The sequence below is a fragment of the Microtus ochrogaster genome, chromosome 4, assembly GCF_000317375.1.
Source record: "Microtus ochrogaster isolate Prairie Vole_2 chromosome 4, MicOch1.0, whole genome shotgun sequence".
Lineage (NCBI taxonomy): Eukaryota > Metazoa > Chordata > Mammalia > Rodentia > Cricetidae > Microtus > Microtus ochrogaster.
The window spans coordinates 40335095-40356055 of record NC_022011.1 but is presented as its reverse complement, the minus strand read 5'-3'; the positions used below and the strand labels follow the sequence as shown (position 1 = coordinate 40356055).

General features: G+C 43.2%; 1 protein-coding gene across 2 annotated transcripts in view; it reads right to left on the bottom strand.

The window, feature by feature from the left end:
* Nucleotides 1–8171: 8171 nt before the first annotated feature.
* The window catches only part of Rbm18 (RNA binding motif protein 18), a 20358-nt gene continuing 7568 nt past the window's right edge, over nucleotides 8172–20961 (bottom strand). For both annotated transcript variants that reach the window (XM_005345965.2, XM_005345966.2), the window contains exons 3-6: nucleotides 18496–18622; nucleotides 14656–14742; nucleotides 12962–13047; nucleotides 8172–10074 (exon numbers count right to left, since the gene is read on the bottom strand). In XM_005345965.2, coding sequence (XP_005346022.1) covers nucleotides 9915–10074; nucleotides 12962–13047; nucleotides 14656–14742; nucleotides 18496–18622 — 460 coding nt within the window. In that variant the 3' untranslated portion in view covers nucleotides 8172–9914. The remainder of the gene's footprint in view (nucleotides 10075–12961; nucleotides 13048–14655; nucleotides 14743–18495; nucleotides 18623–20961) is intronic.

Below are 20961 nucleotides of genomic sequence, written 5' to 3'. Positions count from 1 at the left end.
CCCCTCCTCTCCTCTCCTCTCCTCTCCTCTCCTCTCCTCTCCTCTCCTCTCCCGGAGAGTCCAGAGGGCAACACCCAGTAGGGGGCATGCATAGAAACCCAAAAAGACAAGGCTTGAAGGCTGTGTTGATCCTCCACAGTTTCTAAGGCAAGGCAAGATCAACTGAACCAAAATGGCAATTGAGATTTACATAGTTTGTGAGACATAAGACCACTCCTGGGTAGAGAAACAGCAGCAAAAGTCTAGCGACAGCAAACAAGTATTGCCCCTGCTATGAGGAGTGAGAAGTACGTGCTCCCAGAGTGACAGCAATGACTACAACAAAGGCATAATCACCATTTGTGTGACTTAGTTCTGTTCTGTCTGTACCATCCTCTTCAATCCTCTGGTGACTCTATGAAAAGAATACAGTGCCCATGTTGACTAGAATCTAGATTTGAGTCTTGGCACTCTGAGCAGAAACTGCTCTCTTCACGCAGCTCCACACCTGAATTCTGACCAAATCCCCAGAAAAATCAAAACTAGAACAAGAGAGAAGAGGAAACCCAAGTTGGAAGGCTGAGGGCTGATACCTCAGTGCCAGCCTCCACAATGCCCCTTACTATTTGGTTAGCAAGTGACTTCATTCACTCCCTCAGCCTCAGTTTCCTCCCCTGCTAGGAGGGGCTGTTAACAGAGTCCACCGCCCAAGCACAGCCCCACCCCACTGTAAAACAGAATGTCTGTCACACAGCAACCATCCCTTGAATCTTAGGGGCCACCGTGGCATGGACCCACCAGATTTGGTAGTGTTTCTTCTACTGGATTCTACTTCAGATTCTTTCTGGGCTAGGCAGGGCATAATTCAAACACTTAAAAGCTCTCCTGAATAACTCACCCAAGGAGCAGCAGACCCATTATTCTAGCCCAGAGCGTATCCAACTTCAAAGACAAAAATGAAATCTCTTCAGACAAGAAATCTTCCTTCCCACAAGCCCAGACTCCTGCAGCAGAATGAAGCCAGACTGACAAACTTAGAGCAAGTCATTTGGTCTGCTCAGACAGATACTCATTTTCCTCTTGCAGGAGACTGTGGCAGGTCACTTTCCTCTCAGAACTCTAGTTTTCCAACTTGCACCGGGGCTAACCATTCTCACCCCTCAGGGATGGAGTGAAAACTAACCGCACATTAAATACTAATTAATACTTTTACAAATGTGGGCTCCATTCTAGAGCTCCATAAGTACCAGGCATCTTTAATGTCATCATTTCAGCTCCCATTGGTCTCTAACAGGATATGGTCATCTGGTCCTCTGAGGTGAATTTGCCATCCTCCCCCCACCTGAGACTCTGTTGTCCTTGAAGGTTTGGGCTTGAAAAGGGGTTTCATTAGTAACCGGATAATTCCGTGGGAGGCCCCCAGCAGTGGTTCCACCCCTCCGGGAGTAATTCTAGGAAGGTAATGTGAGCTGGAGAGACTGGAGACCCAGCCTCACATTTATTTACTCTGACAGCTAAATTGGTGAGCAAGGGGGAAATCAGATGAAAGCCATTTCAGAGTAAATACTAAATACAAAATTTAAACATTCAGGTTGTGACACACAGGGAGAGAGTAAATGGGAAGAGACAGAGGCAGCAGCATACGCTGGTCCTGTCCAGGTTCCTCTTCTCACCTTGTCACCTTGCTGGCTGAGTCCTGCAGAGGAAAGGAGCACAGAACGGGGAACAAACAGAACGACCCTCAGCCGGCACCTTATCTCTCTCAGTTACAGTGCCCTTGGTAAAATGTGTAAGTTGTTTGAATCAGATGTGATCTGGGAAGTGAGGGAGAGAACTTTGGACTCAGAGAGACATGAGGTCAAATCCGAGCCTGAACACTTCCTGGCTGCGCGAACGTGAGAAAACTGAACCTCAGTTTCCTCATCTGTGGGAACGTTATCATCAGCTTCAGAAGATGACATGAAATGATTGGTGTAGGTTCTTTAGATCTCAAAGTATATTGCAATGTCTATAGGTATAGCTACCTCAGCCTCCCAGTTTGGACATACACTGAGCAAATTCAGGTTGACAGATAGTTATGAAGCTTTTACTCCATCCTAGATTCCAGCTAGGACCAGAAGAGACAGACAAAGCTGATCTGGTCTCTGCCACAAAGGACCCATAGTCTTACTGAGAGAGATAAGTTAGGCCACAGTGTGATGTGATAAGTGTTACAAGGGATGCCTTGGGAGCAAGGAGCGGGGTGCTTAGCATGGCCCCCAGGGAAGCACCAGTGGAGCACTATGGGAGGTACTGAAGGATACGTTGGTGTGAGGCAGTCAAGGGCTGAGGCAGGGGTGGAGCAGGGTGAAGACTGGGCCCAAACAGTGTGTACCAGGCTGTGTTTAGAAGAGGTGCGTGATAGCAGCTAAAGGGTGGGGTGACAAAACAGGAAGTCTGGGTGGTCTATGAATGGGCAGCTCCACTGTCTCTGCAGATGTGCATAGCATGGAGTGGAGGGTTCTGGAAGTTTGAGATAATGCATAGTTCTGTTACACACTAGTTGTGGGCTCTACAGCAATGACAAACTCCATAAACCTGAGTTTCTTCATGGTAAAACAGGACTAACAGAAAACCCACTTAGGAGTGTTGGAGTATTCCAGGAATTCATGCTGCATCTTCAAGTTAAGAACTTGATTCTGGACTGCAGAGATGACTCAGTGGGTTAAGGGACTTGTTGCCAAGCCTGATGCCTGACATTCACATGGTGGAAGGAGAAAACAAAAACCTTCATGCTGTCCACTGATTGCCACACATGTGCCACATCTCACATGTACCCCCACAAATACACATATGCAACATATAAATACACAGAGCAAATGAGTGCAATAGTAATAATAACAACAATAATAATAAACCTGGCACCGGTCCAGTGTCTGGTAAGTACTTCCGCACCCAGAGCCATTATTATCACTCAGAATGCATAGGTACAAAGACACTAGGTCAGTGGAGTCCTCCAGGACTACCGGGCACCTCCTAGAGAATTCTTCTCCCACCATACTCTCTCAGTCAACCTGATCTGCTCCATCATTTCAAATGTAAACATCACTTGCCTGGGATTGAGACCTGCATAAGGAATATGCATTAAGGAATATTGGCTTCAAAATATAAACTGTGAGTAGCTACCGAGGACCTTTAAGCATGTAGACAACGGTCAAACTGGGGTTGTAGAGATGGCAGGCAGTTGATGTGGGGACAGATTTGAGGGTACTGAGCTACTGCAAGGGGGAGGTGATGAGGCAGCTGTGGGAACAAAGAGGATGGGTTCATTGTGTCTAGTCACATACTATGTGTTTATTACTACATACAGCATGTCCATTTGTAAACTGGCTTTACATATTAAAGTTATGTACAGCATTAGATGATAGAATTATGTATGTTGAATACCTGTGCAGAATCATACATTGTATACTTGTATATTATGATTCTTTAGATTCATATATTAAATATTTATACATATATTTTTATATTATAAGTCTAGTGGCATCATATATAATTTTACTATATAGTGGAAAATGGCAAAGCTAACTCTGAGGTTTCTAATTTCTAAGGATTTTCTCTACAGGCTGGAGGACAGGCAAGGATGTTTAATAAGCTCAGTTTGGTCAGGGTATGGGGGAAGGGGTGTGTTCAGGAAATAGTTCAGGAGGCTAGAGTTGGGAAGCTACTTCTGAGATGTCAGTATAGAGACAGACATGGAAGTCTTGGGAATTGCTGAGATATAAGAAGTGGTCTCGTCTGCTTTCTGGGAGGAATGTTCATTTTCCTTTTAATGGTGATCATTCCTAGATGACAAAGCAGATTGCATGGTGATAAATGCTGAGATAGGACTTGTGTTTCAAAGGCATAAAGGTAGTAACTGCTTTGGGTCACCATTTAAGAATTTATAGAAGGATCTGTTAGACAGGGGTGGGGTGGGCGAGCACTACTTAATCAGTCGGAATCTTGTGCAGCAGCGCAGTCAGAGTCTCGGGTGGAATTGGTTCTCTAGTTTTTAATATGGAGTCTCTTGTGGCTTGGGGGACAGCACTTTGGAGCAGACTACAAAAGTTTCTTTTGGACATGTAGGTGCTTGGACAGAACTTCCTTCCACAGCAATTAAATGCCAAGGGCTCTCAGGCATTACTTGTTCCCTCCATCCCACCTCCTACCCCTGCCAACGCTCTTCTTAAATCCTTGGGTTAGCACAGGAGTTGGCTAAGAAATCTTGCCTCTCTCCCTGTATTAGGTCTCTCTTCTGCTCTTGCCTTTGCCATGTATGTGATGAGGCACTGGAAATAGACTTTATCATCCTTACTCTCCCTCACACGGCAGTCCAGGACTGTGGAATGTGTTTCCTTGCCTGGGAGGAGGGCAGGAAGAGCATCTCAAATAGTGGAGGTTTTAGAGAGAAAAAGGCTACTACCACTTTAATGTCATTTCTGCCTTAGGAAAGTCACAGGACACAGAAAAACTGTGTCATTGTGTATAATCAACAGTCCTAGTAAAAGTTGGACTGAAGGGGGTAGGAAAGACTGTAACCTGGGATAGATTCTCATAGGTCTGACTTATTTTTAAATCCAAGATTCAAATCTCTCTCCTCTCCAGAGACCAGTAGGGAGAGTTTGCCTGAGAATGGATCCAACCAAGAGGAAACAGAGTCCAGAGACAGACTTCTAAATGGTTTTCGAGACAGGGTTTCTCTGTGGCTTTGGAGCCTGTCCTGGAACTAGCTCTGTAGACCAGGCTGATCTCGAACTCACAGAAATCTGCCTGCCTCTGCCTCCCGATTAAAGGCGTGCGCCACCATCGCCCGACCAGACTTCTAAATGTTATCAACACTTGGGCTTTTCAATTACATGAGCCAATAAAATTCATACCACAAGGTGGTTGGAACATTGATTTTGTCACTTGAGCTGGAAGAGTTCTCACTGGGACTGGAAAATTAACTCAGGCACATCTGATGCCAGTGCTCATACAGCTTGGTTTCCTCACACGGACTATGAGGTTACAATCTTTTGCAGTATAGAGATACCAGGATGGACACAGACAATTCCCTATTCCAGAGGCAAGTAAGAAACTAGTAATAGGAGGCTGGAGAGATGGCTGCTCTCCCAAAAGGCCAGCACCATGGTTCCCAGTACCCACATGGCTGCTTACAGCTGTCTCTAACTCCACTTCCAGGGGACTGGAACCCTCTTCTGGCTTCTGAGGGCATTGCATGCACATGGTACACACACATGCAGACAAAACATCCATACAGATAATAGAGGGGGGAAGAGAAAACAGTGATACCCATTGCACATTGTTATACCATCTGCTTTCTGTATTTTCTGTATTACGTGGATTCATGAAGACATCTGTGTCCTAACTAAAACTTCGTGGGACCCTGAAATTTGATTTTCATGTGCCACAAGAGTCTTTTGACTTTTTCCCTCAAGCGTCGCACTCACAGCTGCACAAAGAGAGGGAGCACGTGTCATTCTGTTGCTGAAGCAGTGCCTACCTGGGTAGATGTTTGTAGGCCCGACCTTTGTGGATTCTACCTAAAGCTCTTCTATTGTGCTATGCATGCCTTACTATAACAAAGGGCATGAGGTAGGGTACTTTATAGCTAAATGTGTTAATTTCAACTCACAGTTCTGAAGGTCAACCAGAGGTCAAGGGATTGCATCTAGTGGTGGCCTTATTGACAGGGTTTACATGCTAGATATAGAAGATGAGGCATTAAGAGAAAGCAAGTGTACATGCATCTATTGGCCTCTTCCCCTTCTTCCTTCTTCATCTTCCTCTTCTCATTGGGACAGAGTCTCACTATGTAGCTCTGGCTGGCCTGGAACTCATTATGTAGACCAGGCTGGGCTTGAAGTCATAGCCTAAGCGCTGGGATCAAAGGTGTGTACCACCATACTTGGTCCACTGTCCAAACTCTTAATACTTTTCAGTGGGGGTTCAGCTTCACCACATGAACCCTTGACCACATCTATTAAATGTGTGATCCTGCCTAAGCTACATCATCTCTCTGGGGTTCCCTGCTTTCCACCTGGACAACAAAGGAATGAGGTGGGATGGTCTTACAAGTCTCTTCAACTCTCAAACAAACAGGATCCCGGTATCTTGATCAGCAAATTCATTGAGTGTGTTGCACGACAGGCACTGTCTTAAAAGTCTGGTGACATAGCAGTGACAAAGTTCTTTCTTGCAGTCATCATTATATATTTTTTTTTTTTTTTGGTTTTTCGAGACAGGGTTTCCCTGTGGCTTTGGAGGCTGTCCTGGAACTAGCTCTGTAGACCAGGCTGGTCTCGAACTCACAGAGATCCGCCTGCCTCTGCCTCCCAAGTGCTGGGATTAAAGGCGTGCGCCACCACCGCCCGGCTAGTCATCATTATATTTAAATAAAGAGACGGACATCAAATTATATAGAATGCTGGGTAGTGTTAAGTTCTATTTAGAAAATAAAAAAGCAAGAACTGGAAAGTGGCAGGGATTAATTTTAATGAGAGGCCAAGGACAGCTTCTTAACCACTTACACATGAGCCGAGAAACGACCAGAAGGGCCCATGAGCATCACAGGCAACAGAAGGTGCCAATAACCTCTCAGGGAGCTGCTCCCTTGCACCCAAAGGAACAGAGAGGTCACATGGCTGAGTGCAGTGATGACGGAAGAAGAGACCACAGTAGACAGGTAGATAAGCACAAGTCATTTTGGACCATATGGAACTTTGGATTTTATTCTAGATGTGATGGAAAGCCATTGACTTTTTTTTTTAAGTCTTAAACGTCAATGGGGCACATGCTATCAATGGCTTTCTGGACTTCTGACTTTCAAGCAGTTGAGACTACAGAAACATGCTACTGTATATAGCGTGAGAATGAAATTTCAAAAGAAATTTTAACAGAGGCTTCTTGGGTCCAGTATCAAGATCAGTTAGCTCAGCTGCTTAAGGCCTGAGACCTAAGTTCAAGGACTGCCTGGGTTACAGAGTGAGACCCTTTTTCAAAATGAAAAAAACACTAAAAGGGCTGGGTATGTAGCTCAAAAAGAGAACACTTATCTAGCGCATGCAAATTCCTGTGTTTAATACCTTTAGTACAAATCCTCTCTATGGGAGTAACTTTAGAAGTAGGAGATGATTAGCAAGGCACTGCAATAGCTGTGACTTGACCAAGAACAGGAGGGCTGGGTGAGTAGTAGTCAGGTTCAAGATGTTTGGAAGATGGACCAAATAGGAACAAGAAGAAGAAATCAAAGATAAATTTGCTGTGCTCAATTATTTCAGGAACACAATGACTGTACACAGGAATGTTTAAGTCTTAATTTACAAGGCAAGAATATCTTGCTCTTTTAGACATTAGTATAAAAACCAGAGGTGAATGTCCAGATTTGGAAGTTAGCTGTTCATCTTCACAGAGACAGGGTTGTAGACTTCTTGGTTTTATCTATTTACAAGGTGCTCTGAGAAGCCTCTCCTCAGAGGATCCTTCCCCTAAGAACAGAGAGCCAATAGGTCAGGGTGATCTGTGTATCTGAGACAGGAGCTGAGGGGCCACTCTTCACACCTCCCACCTTGGTATTTCCCTCAAACACATCAAAACTACATATGAGATGGTTTTGACAAAATAGCAAACCAGAGAATAATTTCAGACAACCTCTCCCCTCCTCCCCAAGTCAGGGTTTCTCTAGCACCAGCTGTCTTGGAACTCATTCTGTAGACCAGGCTGACATCAAACTCAAAGCTATGGTTGTCTCTACCTTCCGAGTGCTGGGATTAAAGGTGTGCGCCTCAACACCACCACCACCACCACCTGGCCCAGATAACCTCTTCATAGTACTCAGGTTAACACTTGTATTAGAAGCCTCTCATTAGACCCTTTTCAGCATATTTACAATTTAATACATTCATTCTTTTAAAACTTCTACTTAGAGAGAGGAGTATACACGTAGGGACTCCAACCTTTTTCCTTCCAATCACCTGTGTCCTGAGAGACCACCTAGTCCCCTTCTTCATCTCTAATGGCAGAGCTAGGCAGGCAAAAGGATGAAGTGACTGGGCCCGTGGAACCTTCTGGAGAGAAGGCATTTGAAAGTAGCACATCACCTGGATCTGCTGGCCAGTCTACCAGAGAGCTGTGACCCAGTACACAGACAAAGGATGATACAACCACATGGATACCGTCTTGCGTTTATTCAGAGGGGTAAGAATTGGTACAAATTATAGACATTGCTTAAATACAAATAAATAGTTCTAGTTTCTAAAGAAACAACTCTATAGATAATCCTAAGTATGTTCTAGGTTCCTATTAAAAATAGAAGGCTACTAGCATCAAGTTCTACTCCACCACAACCCTTTGAGAACTTACAGATGCTATGGTGAATTCTACACTCTAACAAGCAGCCGGACAAATGGGAGCCAGAGTTCCCACTTCCCTGAATGAGCTCCTAAGTGGAAGGAGAGTTTCCTGCATCATAGATACACACAACTAATAAGTTCAGGAAATAGTCAATATCTAAAGATAGCTAAAAAGACTGGCCTTGGGAAAAGCGGTAAGAATTCCTCTGAAGCAGTTCTGTGGACTCTGAAACCTTCGGGGTCAAGTCAAGTGTCTTAACCTCAGGGAGACTTGAGTTTCTACAATCCAAGTCATCCTGGTGGCACCTGCAGTGAGTGACAGTGATTTGCCCAGTGAAGAATGGTGCAGCTAATGAAACGGTCTGTCAGGTCTGGCACCAAAACACCACCACCGAGCTGAAGAAACACGCACCCAAGGCTGTCCATTTATGTATGTTTCTATACTACCAGATTCAGGATGTCCAAAGAGACAAAGATATCTGAGGAGAAGCATGCTGTCAGAATAAGGCTCATTTTAAAGCCATGCAGTCTTCCAAAATGACAGAACACATGTGGTTGTTATGGTCTTGGTGCCCGAGCACTGGCTGCTCTGCCTCCTAATGCTCACTGACCTGCCCTCCTTAGCTGCACAAGGTCACTCAGCCGCTTTCCACAACCCCACTGGACTATTAGAGAGTAATGTTGGAGGGTGACCAATATAGTAAACTTTAGGTTTTCAAAGAAATGTTTCTTTTCTACTTAGATTGGTTATGACATGATTCTTACTGGGACAACCTCATGATATAAAACAGTCTCATGTAGTGAGTGTATTAAAATCCAGGCTAGTAATAACATTTGGTATTATAGAAGGCAAGGTGATTCAGATTTAAAACCATGATTGCCAAAGAATAAAAGCTGGATTTCCAAATACTGTTGTGGTATAAAATGCTAAATTTGACTCTATATTGTGTTGACATAAACAATTTTAAGACATACACCACATTTTCCTAATTGAGATTTGGAAATAATAAGCATAATTCTTAAATAGATTGCTGTAACATTCACTCAAGGGATCAGCTGCCTTTTTTTGCCAAGAATTCTCTTTTTAGTCCAACTGAAGGATTTCCACAGTAAGTTCTCAAACAGTTCTGAAAATGACTGAAAATGCCTCTCACTTCCCACCCTCAACCTCATTTTTTGTTTATGTTGAACAGACCTTTATACATAAAAATGCCAAAAGTTTTTGGTGGATATTAATCAATTAGTTTCCTGATTTAAGTAACAACTTTGTATGCTTATTTTTCTCTCTGGCACACTGTGTTTCTGGAATTACAAATCCAAACAAAGCAGCCAACTGGAGCATCTCAGTGTTCAAATCAGTTTGGACACATTCCTATTTATTCTGGATGATGCTCAGTTCCACACAGTTCAGGGAAGACACATCCATATGAATACCGAACACGCTATGTGAGCAGCTCTAACATGTAACTGTGCTGTTGGCAGTACCATTCACATCTACAAGTACAATGGAGGAGGACTTCAAATGTGGAGCCCATTTGCTTTTGCTGCTCTGGAAAGTCGCCATCATCTCCGAGACTTCCAGGCTGTTCTGCAGTAAGGAGTAGTCCTTTTCTTGTCTGGTGGTTTAAAGTACGAATAAACAGGTGCTGCTGGGTACTCTGCATCAGGATTCTCTGCCATCATTTTCAGCTTCGCTTCAATGGCTTTTATCTTTGCAGTAACACTGGAAAAAGGAAGAGAGATCAGAATACACCTGGGTACATTCAGAAAATCCTCCCATCTTCTCCTTATACTGATGTGTATTAGGAAGCCATACAACATTAAACTATGAACATGAGCCAAGAAAAAGAGCTGTGGAACGTCTTTCTGTACACTGTGAATATGTGTTGCTCTCATTGGCTGATAAATAATTGCTTTAGCCTAATGCAAGGCAGGATAGATACAAGCAGGAAATCCAAGAAGAAGGGTGGAGTCTGGGAGACACTAGCCAGCCACCGAGGAAGAAAGACATGTAGAAAATGAGGTTAACAAGCCATGAACCATGTGGCAAAGCACAGATTAAACGATATGGGTTAATTTAAATGTAAGAGCTAATTAATAATAAATCTAAGTTACCAGCCAAGCAGTTATAAGTAATACTGTATTAAGCCTCTGAACTGGCAGGCAGGAGATAAATCTCCAATTACAAAAAACAATAAAGCCTGAAAACCAATTTTTTTTAAAAATAATATAAGCCTAGGCATAGTTTTGCATACTTCACATAGAGATCTGTATACAAACTGACTCAGAACCCCATGTCACTAACTAACACACTAATTACCATACCTTTCCACCACCGAGTAGTAGCAGAAAGAAAAATTCTAGGAATATTATCAAATCTCTCTCTCTCTCTCTCTCTCTCTCTCTCTCTCTCTCTCTCTCTCTCTCTCTCTCTCTCTCTCTCTCTGTTTTGTCTGCCGCCCCCAAAGTCTAGAAAATTCCATAGAACTGCAGTTACAGATGGCTGTGAGCCACCATGTTGGTGCTGGGAACTGAACCCAGGTCTTCTGGAAAGTACAGTCAGTGCTCTTATCCTCTGAGCCACGTCTACAGCCCCGAGTTTCTTTCTTTATATTAACAAACATGTTACAGCGAGCCAGATACCCACCATGCTCTGGACTTGACTGCTTCTAATCTTTATAGAAACCCAAGAAAGGTTACACTCAGGACTTTATGGGATGAATTCAGAGGGACATAAACGTGCCCAGGAGTAACAAAGCTAACAAACTGCAGGGCTAGGACTCTACCTATAAGCTTTTGCTTTTTCCTCTCCACCAAAGAGGGAGCCGCACAACTCTACAGACAAGAGAAGATGAAGTGAGGGGCACTGTACAAGCTGTGAGGTGTTTAGTTCTGACTGGGGTCACTGAAATCACTGGGGTAAAGTGCAAAGATGAAGTGAGGGGCACTGACGAGCTGTGAGGTGTTCAGTTCTGACTGGGGTAAAGTGCAAAGCACTCAGTAACGTGCTGCCTCATAGGTTCCCCATTTTCATTCTTGATTCTGTCAACGGTCTACAGCTAGTGAGAAAAATTTGTAAAGCGTGTCCACATGGTCTTCTAGAGACCCTCAAACGGCATACAGTGGTTGAACATTCTCACACATTTTCAGGGGTACAAATTAAAAAGCTAAGTCAACAAGAAGAGAACAAATGTGTGAGGTAAACTCTTCTCTGCATGCAGTTGTTCAAACATCACATGAACCCACTAATAACGTGGTCTTTGCATCAGTAGAATTAGCCATATATTGCAATAAAATCCTAATGTGTTACTACAGCAGGCTGGTAAACAAGCTGCAAGTGCAGACGCTGAGACGTTAAAGCCATGCTCACTGTAACATGGAGACCACCAAGCATAAATTCAAAGATCAGTACAGCAGAACTATAAACATTTCCATGGAGATCATAATTTAGGGGTAGATGGCATATGAGTATGCATTCTCAATGACAGTAAAGAAATCATGTTTATTTTCTATATAATTAATTTCAATTCGAGTCCATCTCATCCTCTTACAGTTTAGTGAGATGCTTTTAAGACTGTATGGCTCAGGGTATATCACATATAAGGAGGGCATGTTTCCTTCCAGTCCAGTGTTTTGTTAAACCAGGTATCACGGATTGTGTACTCTTACAATGGACGGAGGGTAACTGTTGATTTCTGATCCCTGGGTATTGCTTCAGATACCTTCTTCCTTTCTCCTCAACAGGTTTTTAGGACATATCTTCACAGTGTTAACGTGGGACCATTTTGAAGTAGTAATTCTGATTCTGTCACTACCAGCATGGTTTCAGTCATGCTATTTTGCTTTTCTAAGCTTTAGTTTTCTCAAATGTAAAGTGCTTTTTATGGCATTAAAGGATATATGCTAAATAAAGGATATAATAAAGTACTTATAAGCTCCTGCTTAAAGAAGCTCAATAGATCTTGGGTATTGTTACTGTTATTGTTAAAAATTTCCCCTAAGCTACAGCGCAAAAGAAAAAAAAACAAAACAAAAACAACAAAATCCCCAACAACCACCACCACCACCACACACACACATACACACACTGCTTCTGCTCAACCACCCACTTAATTTCCCTTTTTCTACTCAACTCTTAGTGTCTCTGTTTTGAATTAACTCCAAAGAAGCAACTGACAATTCATACAAACCGGGACAAAACTATTAAAGTTGCTGTAAGAATACATAGAATTAAATGCTGCGAGCATAAGGGAAACCATAGACAGGGAGGAATTAGTATATGATAGAAACGCCAGAGACTGAGGTCTGGTAAGAATGAGTGTTTTCAGGGTAAGTGTTGTGTCTGAGGTATCTCTGTAACCCCAGCACCATGTTCAAGGCGTGGTACATGACAATTAAACCTGTTCTTTTATGAGGGAATGAATTCTATAAGTGGTGGCACATAATCATGGGGAGGGGGTGGGAAAAGAGGAAATATGTACCGAATACATCTCCCAAAACAACACACCAGCAATTCTATTCTAGAATAAGAGCCATTAGGCTGTAAATGACAGTATGGAAGAAGGAAATGGTTGACTTGCTGAGTGACAGTCCTACAGATGTCACCTTACCTGAGGTTAGACTGAGTGGGTTCAGTGCTTGAGGATGGCTCAAGGCTGATGGGAAGGATCTTATCATTCTTGTTATGATCATATCTCTGAAAATGAGAAAAAGGGTAAATGACTTCACCTGGGCAGAAAGCATTCCAGACTCTAGTGCATGGTTATAACATGCCAACCCTACTCAGTTTATCTCAGCATAGTTCCAGACAATCTTAGGCTTGTTTTATATTTAATTTTAATGCAAAAATCCTCATAGTGTTGGCCTAAAAGCAGTTTTGGAAAAGAAGTTGAGAAAAAGCTTTTGTCCTTTTTACTGGGAGAGGAAGAAGTTCCCAGCTAGGACTTCACTGTTTAAATTCAGACAGCACAAATGCAAAGCAGGCCTACCCTCCTACACTCTGAAACTGCCAATATACTGCCTCTTACAATATTTGTTTTATTCAAAACACTTTAAAATTCTGGTAGATTTTGTAAAGTATTAAGCATAATATTCAACTCTTAATAGGCCTGAGTGGAGAAGTAGTAACAGTGTTCAGTGGCGGATACAGAAAACATTCCACGGTAGAGGAGTTTAATTTGATGTCAGATGATTACATACTTGTTGCGAAAAGTAAGCGTGGTATTAAGGAGCAATCAGGAGCCTCTGGCCAAAAAGGAACCATGAGGTAGAGCTCTCACATGAGAGGCAGGGTGAAGAGTGATTTTTCCTGCTTGCCTTTTCAATGAGATGCAGGATGAGAACACACCAGCCAGTTTGGCAGATAAGACTTGATTTTATTCTGAGTAAAAGCACTGGTAATTCTGTCTTAGATACCAAGTGTGCCCCATCATGACCTGAGATGCTCGCAGGCCTCACAGATTTAGGATCTGCTTTTCAGCAGAGAATCTCCATTCAAATGTTGGTTTACTGAGTCCTTATGGGAAGAGTGCTGGGAAGGGCAGCATGCCTCACGTTCATCTAGCTAAGAGCAGAGGCTGCAGCTCTGACAGCTGCGAATCTGTCTGGTGGCAGGTCCGTCCAGATCTACTGCAGTGGAGTTGTCTTGGGACTGCTCTAGTCCACATACTTCACCACGACCTCTGTGCCAGCTGGAAGAGAGTACCCGCCTTTTAAAAAAGAAAAAAGTGGACACAGCTTTTCTAGAACTTTTCCCCCAAGAGACAAACTCTAAGATGGTCAGGGAAGTGTGCCATTTCTCAAGGCCTAGAGACACCCTGCAGAGTCCCACAAACCCACACTACAGTAACTCTCCAGACCTCTGCAGCAGGGAGACTGCCATGCTTTAAGCACAGAGAGAAACTACCCATTTCTCAAGCAGTTAGACCAATAAACATATTCAAACTCTCCTTAGAGAGGTGAAGCTGGGAAGAGGCTATTAATGTCCACAGCAACTAATTTAAAAAAATAAATAATTTTCTTCCTGTCCATAGAACAATCCCCATTTAAAAAAACAGGTTTGAGTGTACATATCAGCCACATGCAAAAATCAATCAAAAATCGGGATCTGTGGCCATGTGCAGACAATGAAGGAATCTGCTCCCTTCCTGAGGTTTTCCAAAGAAAATCGTACAAGACACCATAGCAGGAGAGCAAAGCATAGCTGTTCCAGACGATGTTTCTGATGTGAATGGAGAGGCGGGAGCTGTTCTTCAGAGACTTGGTTAGGATGCGGCAGGATGCTGTCTGTCTCCCTTAGACCTACCTTGACTTGAGCGTGGGCCCATCGTACCACCAGCTTCTTCGACAGTGCCAGCTTGCCATTAAGACACTGGATGGCTTGTTCTGCTTCCTGTCCAAGGTAGGGAACAATAGTCAGAAACTCAAATGCCTATTATCTTTAGTTATCTGTATTCTCACCAGGCTTTGATAAGTTGTAGTGGCTGGGTTTCTAACCAAATTGCTTTTGGTACTTAGCAAATGGCTTAAAATTTTTAGTGGCAAAACAACAACAGCATACGAATTTTTAAAAATTGAAACAATGGTTCAAATCCTCTGTCATGTGTTGGCATTTGTTAGCTTTAAGATACGGTCACTACTTGTTCCACAGGGGTGGTGTGAGTACTCAGACAGCATGAGTAGGGCACACAGAGCAGGAACCTTCGAGTGTTAGCTGACAGCACTGCCCAGCAGGTCAATCTTTCTACACACATGCTTTAACTGGCATACAACAGACTACATTGCTATAGAAATTAATTTTAAAGTTATGTTACTTTTGTTTATGCACTGGAACATTTGTTTGATTAAATAAAATTCACCTGTGGTGCATCAGCAACTAGATGACAGGAAGTAGTAGGGAGGAGCCAGGTGGAGAAGGGTTTATAAGAAGGGGCCAGGAAAGGGGTGAGGACTCTTGGGAGACGCCAGGAGGAGAGCTAGCTGAGCTGCTTGCTCTTCAGCTCTCTGGGAAGCAGGATTCTACCTCAACCTTTGAATCTGGAGTTTTAGCAGGGCAGAGATTTAGATAAGTTCTCTTAGTAGCTTTGAAAGAGTCAGTGCCTGAGGGAACAGAATTTCTTCAGGCTGCAGCTCTTGTGGCCTCGCTGTTGCTGCTGCTGCTGCTGGCAGCAGAACTGCAGTTGCTAACTAGGATAGCTATAGTGTAAAGGCAGACAATTACAAAAGAGGACAACAATTGGCGCCCCATGTTGGGCACCAAAAGGTTGTTGTGACATTTTATTCTTTTGGCTTTTTGGGAGCCAACCATTCAGCTTCCAAATAAATCACACACAGAGGCTTATTCTTATTTATGAGTGCCCAGTCTTAGCTTGGCTTGTTTCTTGCCAGCTTTTAACCCAAATTAACCCAACTACCTTTTGCCTCTGAGCTTTTATTTTTCTCTATTTCTGTATACTTTCCTTGGCTCCTTTCTCTATGGCTTACTGTGTAGCTGGGTGTTTGGCCCCTGGTGTCCTCCTCCCCTTGTTCTCTTGTTGCTCCTCTTTGCTCTGGACTCTCCTTCTATTTATACCCTCTGCCTGCCAGGCCCGGCCTGTCCTTGCTCCTGCTTTGCGACTGGCAGTTCATCTCTTTATTAGGACCACCAGGCGTTTTAAACAGGCACAGTAACACAGCTTCACATTAAACAAATGCACTGTAAATTAAAGTCACATGCCTGAAAATAATATTTTTCAACACTACATCAAGGACCTGTGCTCCTTTCGGGAGCTCTGGAGCCATATCCTGGACTACAGCCTCACAGATATGGGTATGAAAGAAATCAGTGTGGAGAAAGCAGGGGCCAGTCCCAAGAAACTGAGCAAGGTCCCTGTGGGAGACAATCCATACACCTAGTTTCCAGAGCACAAACTCCCCTGACCCTTTCCTGATCAGATACAGCTGTAACAAAGTTAAAATGAATTCTCAAAGCTGCAGAAAGTCATAAAGTCACTTTAGGTCACTTCCAGCAAACCTGGCCACTTCCCCATCCTGATCAAACTTCTCTGCCCCTTGGGTATCCATCAGGCATTCAACCAAGGGTAACCCACCCCTAGTAGGGGTGAAGAGGTCCTTAAGAAAGAGCCCAACAGCAGGGTGCACATACGTGAGCATGCCAAGCTGGCATCTCCAGGAAGTCTCCAGCACTCAGCAGTACACTATAGTGTTATTCGCTCCCCACTGTGTAACACGCATTGGCTATTCAATGGCCATAACAATGCTCCACTATAGCATACAGAGTGCTAGACAAGAAACATGTTCTTTTGTTTCACTTGGTGGCTTACAGTATCCGCAGTACCTTATCAGTTCTGAAGTATCAGCAGCAGTAGAGGCTAATAAGAGTTAAGTATTCTAAAGAACAATTGCCATCTCTGTACTTTGTTTCGACGTTTACAAATTTAATACTAAATGCCAATCGTACTGTCCTACGTATACTTACATATGCTCACAGCCTCCCAACTTTGTAAGAGAACCTTTTTGTTTACCCCATATTTTTAGATGAAAATTGAGGCCGAAAGAGACATGCTCAAAGTTAATAACAGAAGCTACAGGAATATAAAGTGTGCTTTGTGACTACTAGTCCAGGGCTTTAACATGAACACGTGTCCCTAATATGACTTCTGATTTTAATAGTCTGCAAGAATCCTCATCACTCTATCTTTAAGGAAAAGCATTTAACAATGGTTATCATATGAGCATCTGTTAATTGCTTATAAAAGGGAGTGGACAATTAGACTAACAATGTATCATTTGTTGCCTTCAATACCTTCAAAGCTTAGAGGACATAAATACTCAGCACTGGAGAGGACAGATGAAGCTCTTGTGCAGTCTTACATCTCCTGTGCGTGCGTCACACTGGTAGGCATTCTGGCAACTGTGGTTTTTTTCTTACTCTGTAGCAGCCTGTCAGCTCTCAATCTTCTCACTTCAGTCTCCCAACTGCTAGAATTACAGGCATGTACAACTAGGCCCAGTTGTGGCAAGTACGTTAAGAAAAATTAAGCCTTTTTTTTTCTTTTTTTTGTCTTTTTTGAGACAGAACTTCTCTGCGTAGCCTTAGCTGTCCTGGAACTCACTCAATAGACCAGACTGGCCTCCAAATCAGAGATTCACCTGCCTGTGCCTGCTCCTAAGTGCTGGGACTAAAGGTGCGCATCACCATGCCTTTTGATGATGCCTAAATGCAGTGAACGTACATAGTTACAGCTATAAAGACACCCACACCATAATATTTACCTAGCCAGTCACTGGTGGTGACTCATGAACTAATAACTGGGGATCATGTAGCATAAATCCATGTAATACTATGTAATCACCAGAAATTATGACTTTGTTTGTTCTAAGACAGAGTCTCCGTATACAGCCATGACTGGGTTAGAACTTACTATATAGACCAGGCTGGCTTCAAACTAAAGAGACACCCACTTGTGCCTGCCTTTCAGGTGTGCACCATCACACCCAGCATCTGATGATTACTTTTTAATTGTACTCTTAGTTACATGTAAAATGTACTAATTTCATAGCCAGGCAGTGGTGGCGCACGCCTTTAATCCTAGCACTCAGGAGGCAGAGGCAGGTGGACATTGATGAGTTCAAGGCCAGCATGGTCTACAAAGTGAGTTCCAGGACAGGCAGAACTATACAGGGAAACCCTGTCTTGAAAAAGCAAATCAGGGCTGGAATAAATGGCTCAGCAGTTAGGATCACTGGCTGCTCTTCCAGAGGTCCTGAGTTCAGTTCCCAGCACCCACATGGCAGCTCCCAGCTGTCAGTAATGAGACGCCGGCACATACGCAGGCAAGAGAACTGTGTGACAAATAAATAGATCTTTTAGAAAAAACAGAAAAAGAAAAACCAAACCAAGCAAACAACCAAACAAGTACAAGGTTTAGATACAGATCACTGCAGATCAATGTGTGCTATTGGCCAGTCACCTTACAGCTTGAGCCCAGAGAGAGGAAGCTTGTGCAAGCTGTACTACTTGAATTCACTGTGAGGCACAGAGAATAACCAGACAAGACTCCTGCCCATGAGGTCTGGTGGTCAAGAGATATAAATATGATTATGACAGAATGCAGACTGAGAGAGGGAGAGAGAGCTCAATTACCTGCTTAGTTTCAAAGTTAACAAAACAGTACCCTCGGGGCTGGCCCTCCAAAGCCCCCGACTTGTGGAAGAGGAAGTCAAATTGCTTCACCTTGCCAAACTTCTGGAGGAGCTTGAGGAGGTGGTATCTGTGGAGACAGAAGAGCCCATGAGTCCACTTCTGGAATGCTGTTGGCTGCTCAGTCTCAAATGTAGATAAAAGAGGGAGACAGTTCATCTCAGGCAAGAAAAATTCTCTGGTCACTGCCCTTGCTTTCCTGCAAACTGCTACATTATTTTATTTGGGAAACAAAATTGTTTGCATCCACTTGAGAACTAGAATTGTCATGCCTATGCGTCTGTCCAACACAAAATGCCAAACGAAGAAAACCACACCTAACAAAACAGCTGTCTGTCCACAAGCACCGTTTGTTTTTCTTTTGGAGAAAAGCTCAAAAATAGCGTCGACTTATTTATTTTTAAATTTCTTGGCAATGAAATAGCATTTGTGAGTATCTGTAACTTCACCAGAAACACACATGCAAACACAACACACACATAACTTAAATCTAGCCTGTATTAAAAATAAACAAAGTTGCAAAACCATCCAAATTCACACAAAACCCAGCCCTAAAGCACCTCTCTTAACAGACACTGTAGTGATTCTGCTAGGACTCAAACACAGTTAGTGGCACTTCCACAAGGTTTTAGATATGACTGGAAATGAGGACAATGTGGAAGCCAAATATGACTGAGGCTGGTCTCACCATGCAGGAGACACTGGCCAGCTCTGTGAATCAGCAAACCTCAGTTTCCATAACACGGTATCTACCTACTCTGGGGTATGGTCAAATAAAAAACAGAGTCAAGGAAGGAATTTATTCCTGGCAGAGGTTTACCAAACCATCACTCGCCATCCTGCTTACCCCTTTCTTGTATTCCCTGTTCTTAAAACTCACTTGGTTCCTATAAGACTTTTGAGTTGTTCAAACAGATGTTCAAACCTTAGCAGGTTGCCTTGGCCGACCTCCATTCTGACTTCCTGTCATCCAATATAAGGGTGAGACAAACCAACAGCTCTCCCATTTCCTTTTCCTCTGGCCTTCCTCCTGGCACCTTCTAAGCTATTCAAATAGAGTCAAGGCTTTCTCTAAACAATGCTGTCCCCTTGATACTAAAAAGGTATCAGCCCACATGCTAAATCTGTTACTACTCGGAATTCTACCCCACAGGGAGTCAGTAAAGTCCTTTTGGGCACATTTATATTTATGCTGTTTGCTAGGAGAAAGTCACCAAGATTTGATTCTTGAGCAAGATCTCCTTTGGGAAGCAAAGACAGAAAATACTGCACTAAATCGGACACTATTGTGTATCAATAAGCCAATCCATTACAGTTAATCAGGAGTCTGTTACCACTGTAGAAAGATACAATACAGGTCTAGTACTGGGATAGGATGAAAGGCTACCAAGTCCCATCGAGGACAATAATCTGGTCCTTGGACTGGTCTTTGAAAAAGAAAACAACCACAACCCTGTACTTCATTATGATCTCCCATTAGGAGACCTTAATCACCCAGTGAGAATGCAGGGCTCCCTGTGGGGAACTGGGAGACACCTCTAGTATAAACCTTTGTTCTTGATTATTTGAACAGGCTACAAGGCTGAGTCTTCTCCAAAGGCTTTAATTCATAGCCACACCTGCTCTTACTACACCAATTCAAACCTTCACACCATGCCAATGCCAATGGTGGGTCAAACCCATTTAAAACAAAACAAAACTGAAGGCTACTATGGCATAGCTATCTTTTCTAAATAGCAGGAAGGTAACGCAATTGGCATTTCCTAGGAAATGGATTTTAATTTACTCAGAAGAAAATGCCAACAGATTATACATTGTAAAGCTAACAAACACGTGCTGCCTGAGAAGTGTGACCTTAAGATTCCAGGAACATCTGCTGAGGTCTGTGTCTTTCAACTTCGCTAGGATTTCTTTTCTTGTTTGATAATTTCTTGAAATTATCGGAACACTGAAACAAAAGGACTGAAATGTTTACTATTTTGCTTCCTGGAGATGGGGACTGCAGGCTCTGATAGTGAAAAAGCCTGAAGTCTCTTGCTTTCACATCTGCAAGTACTTTTATCTGTTGCTGGAGTACGGAGTTAAGCCCTCATCAGCGGCTTGCTTCCCTTAATGAAATGTACACCCTGCTGCCTTCAGGAGAGAAATAAGTATAGGCATCCCACACATTCTTCTGTCACCCAATCAGCGCTTTCTTCTTCTAGTGAGTCACTAAAATAGCCATCCTGCCTTGTGGCACAGAAGCAATCACCTATGCAAATGTTAAACAAATACCTACTATGTGCCAAGGACCAATTAGGCATCAGGACCTCTAGAAGAATAAAAGTGCCTTCCAGGTCCTCAATGCTGGTTATAGGGGAACAGCGCATACACAACTGTGAGCAGTGCACATTTTCATAAAGAGCATGC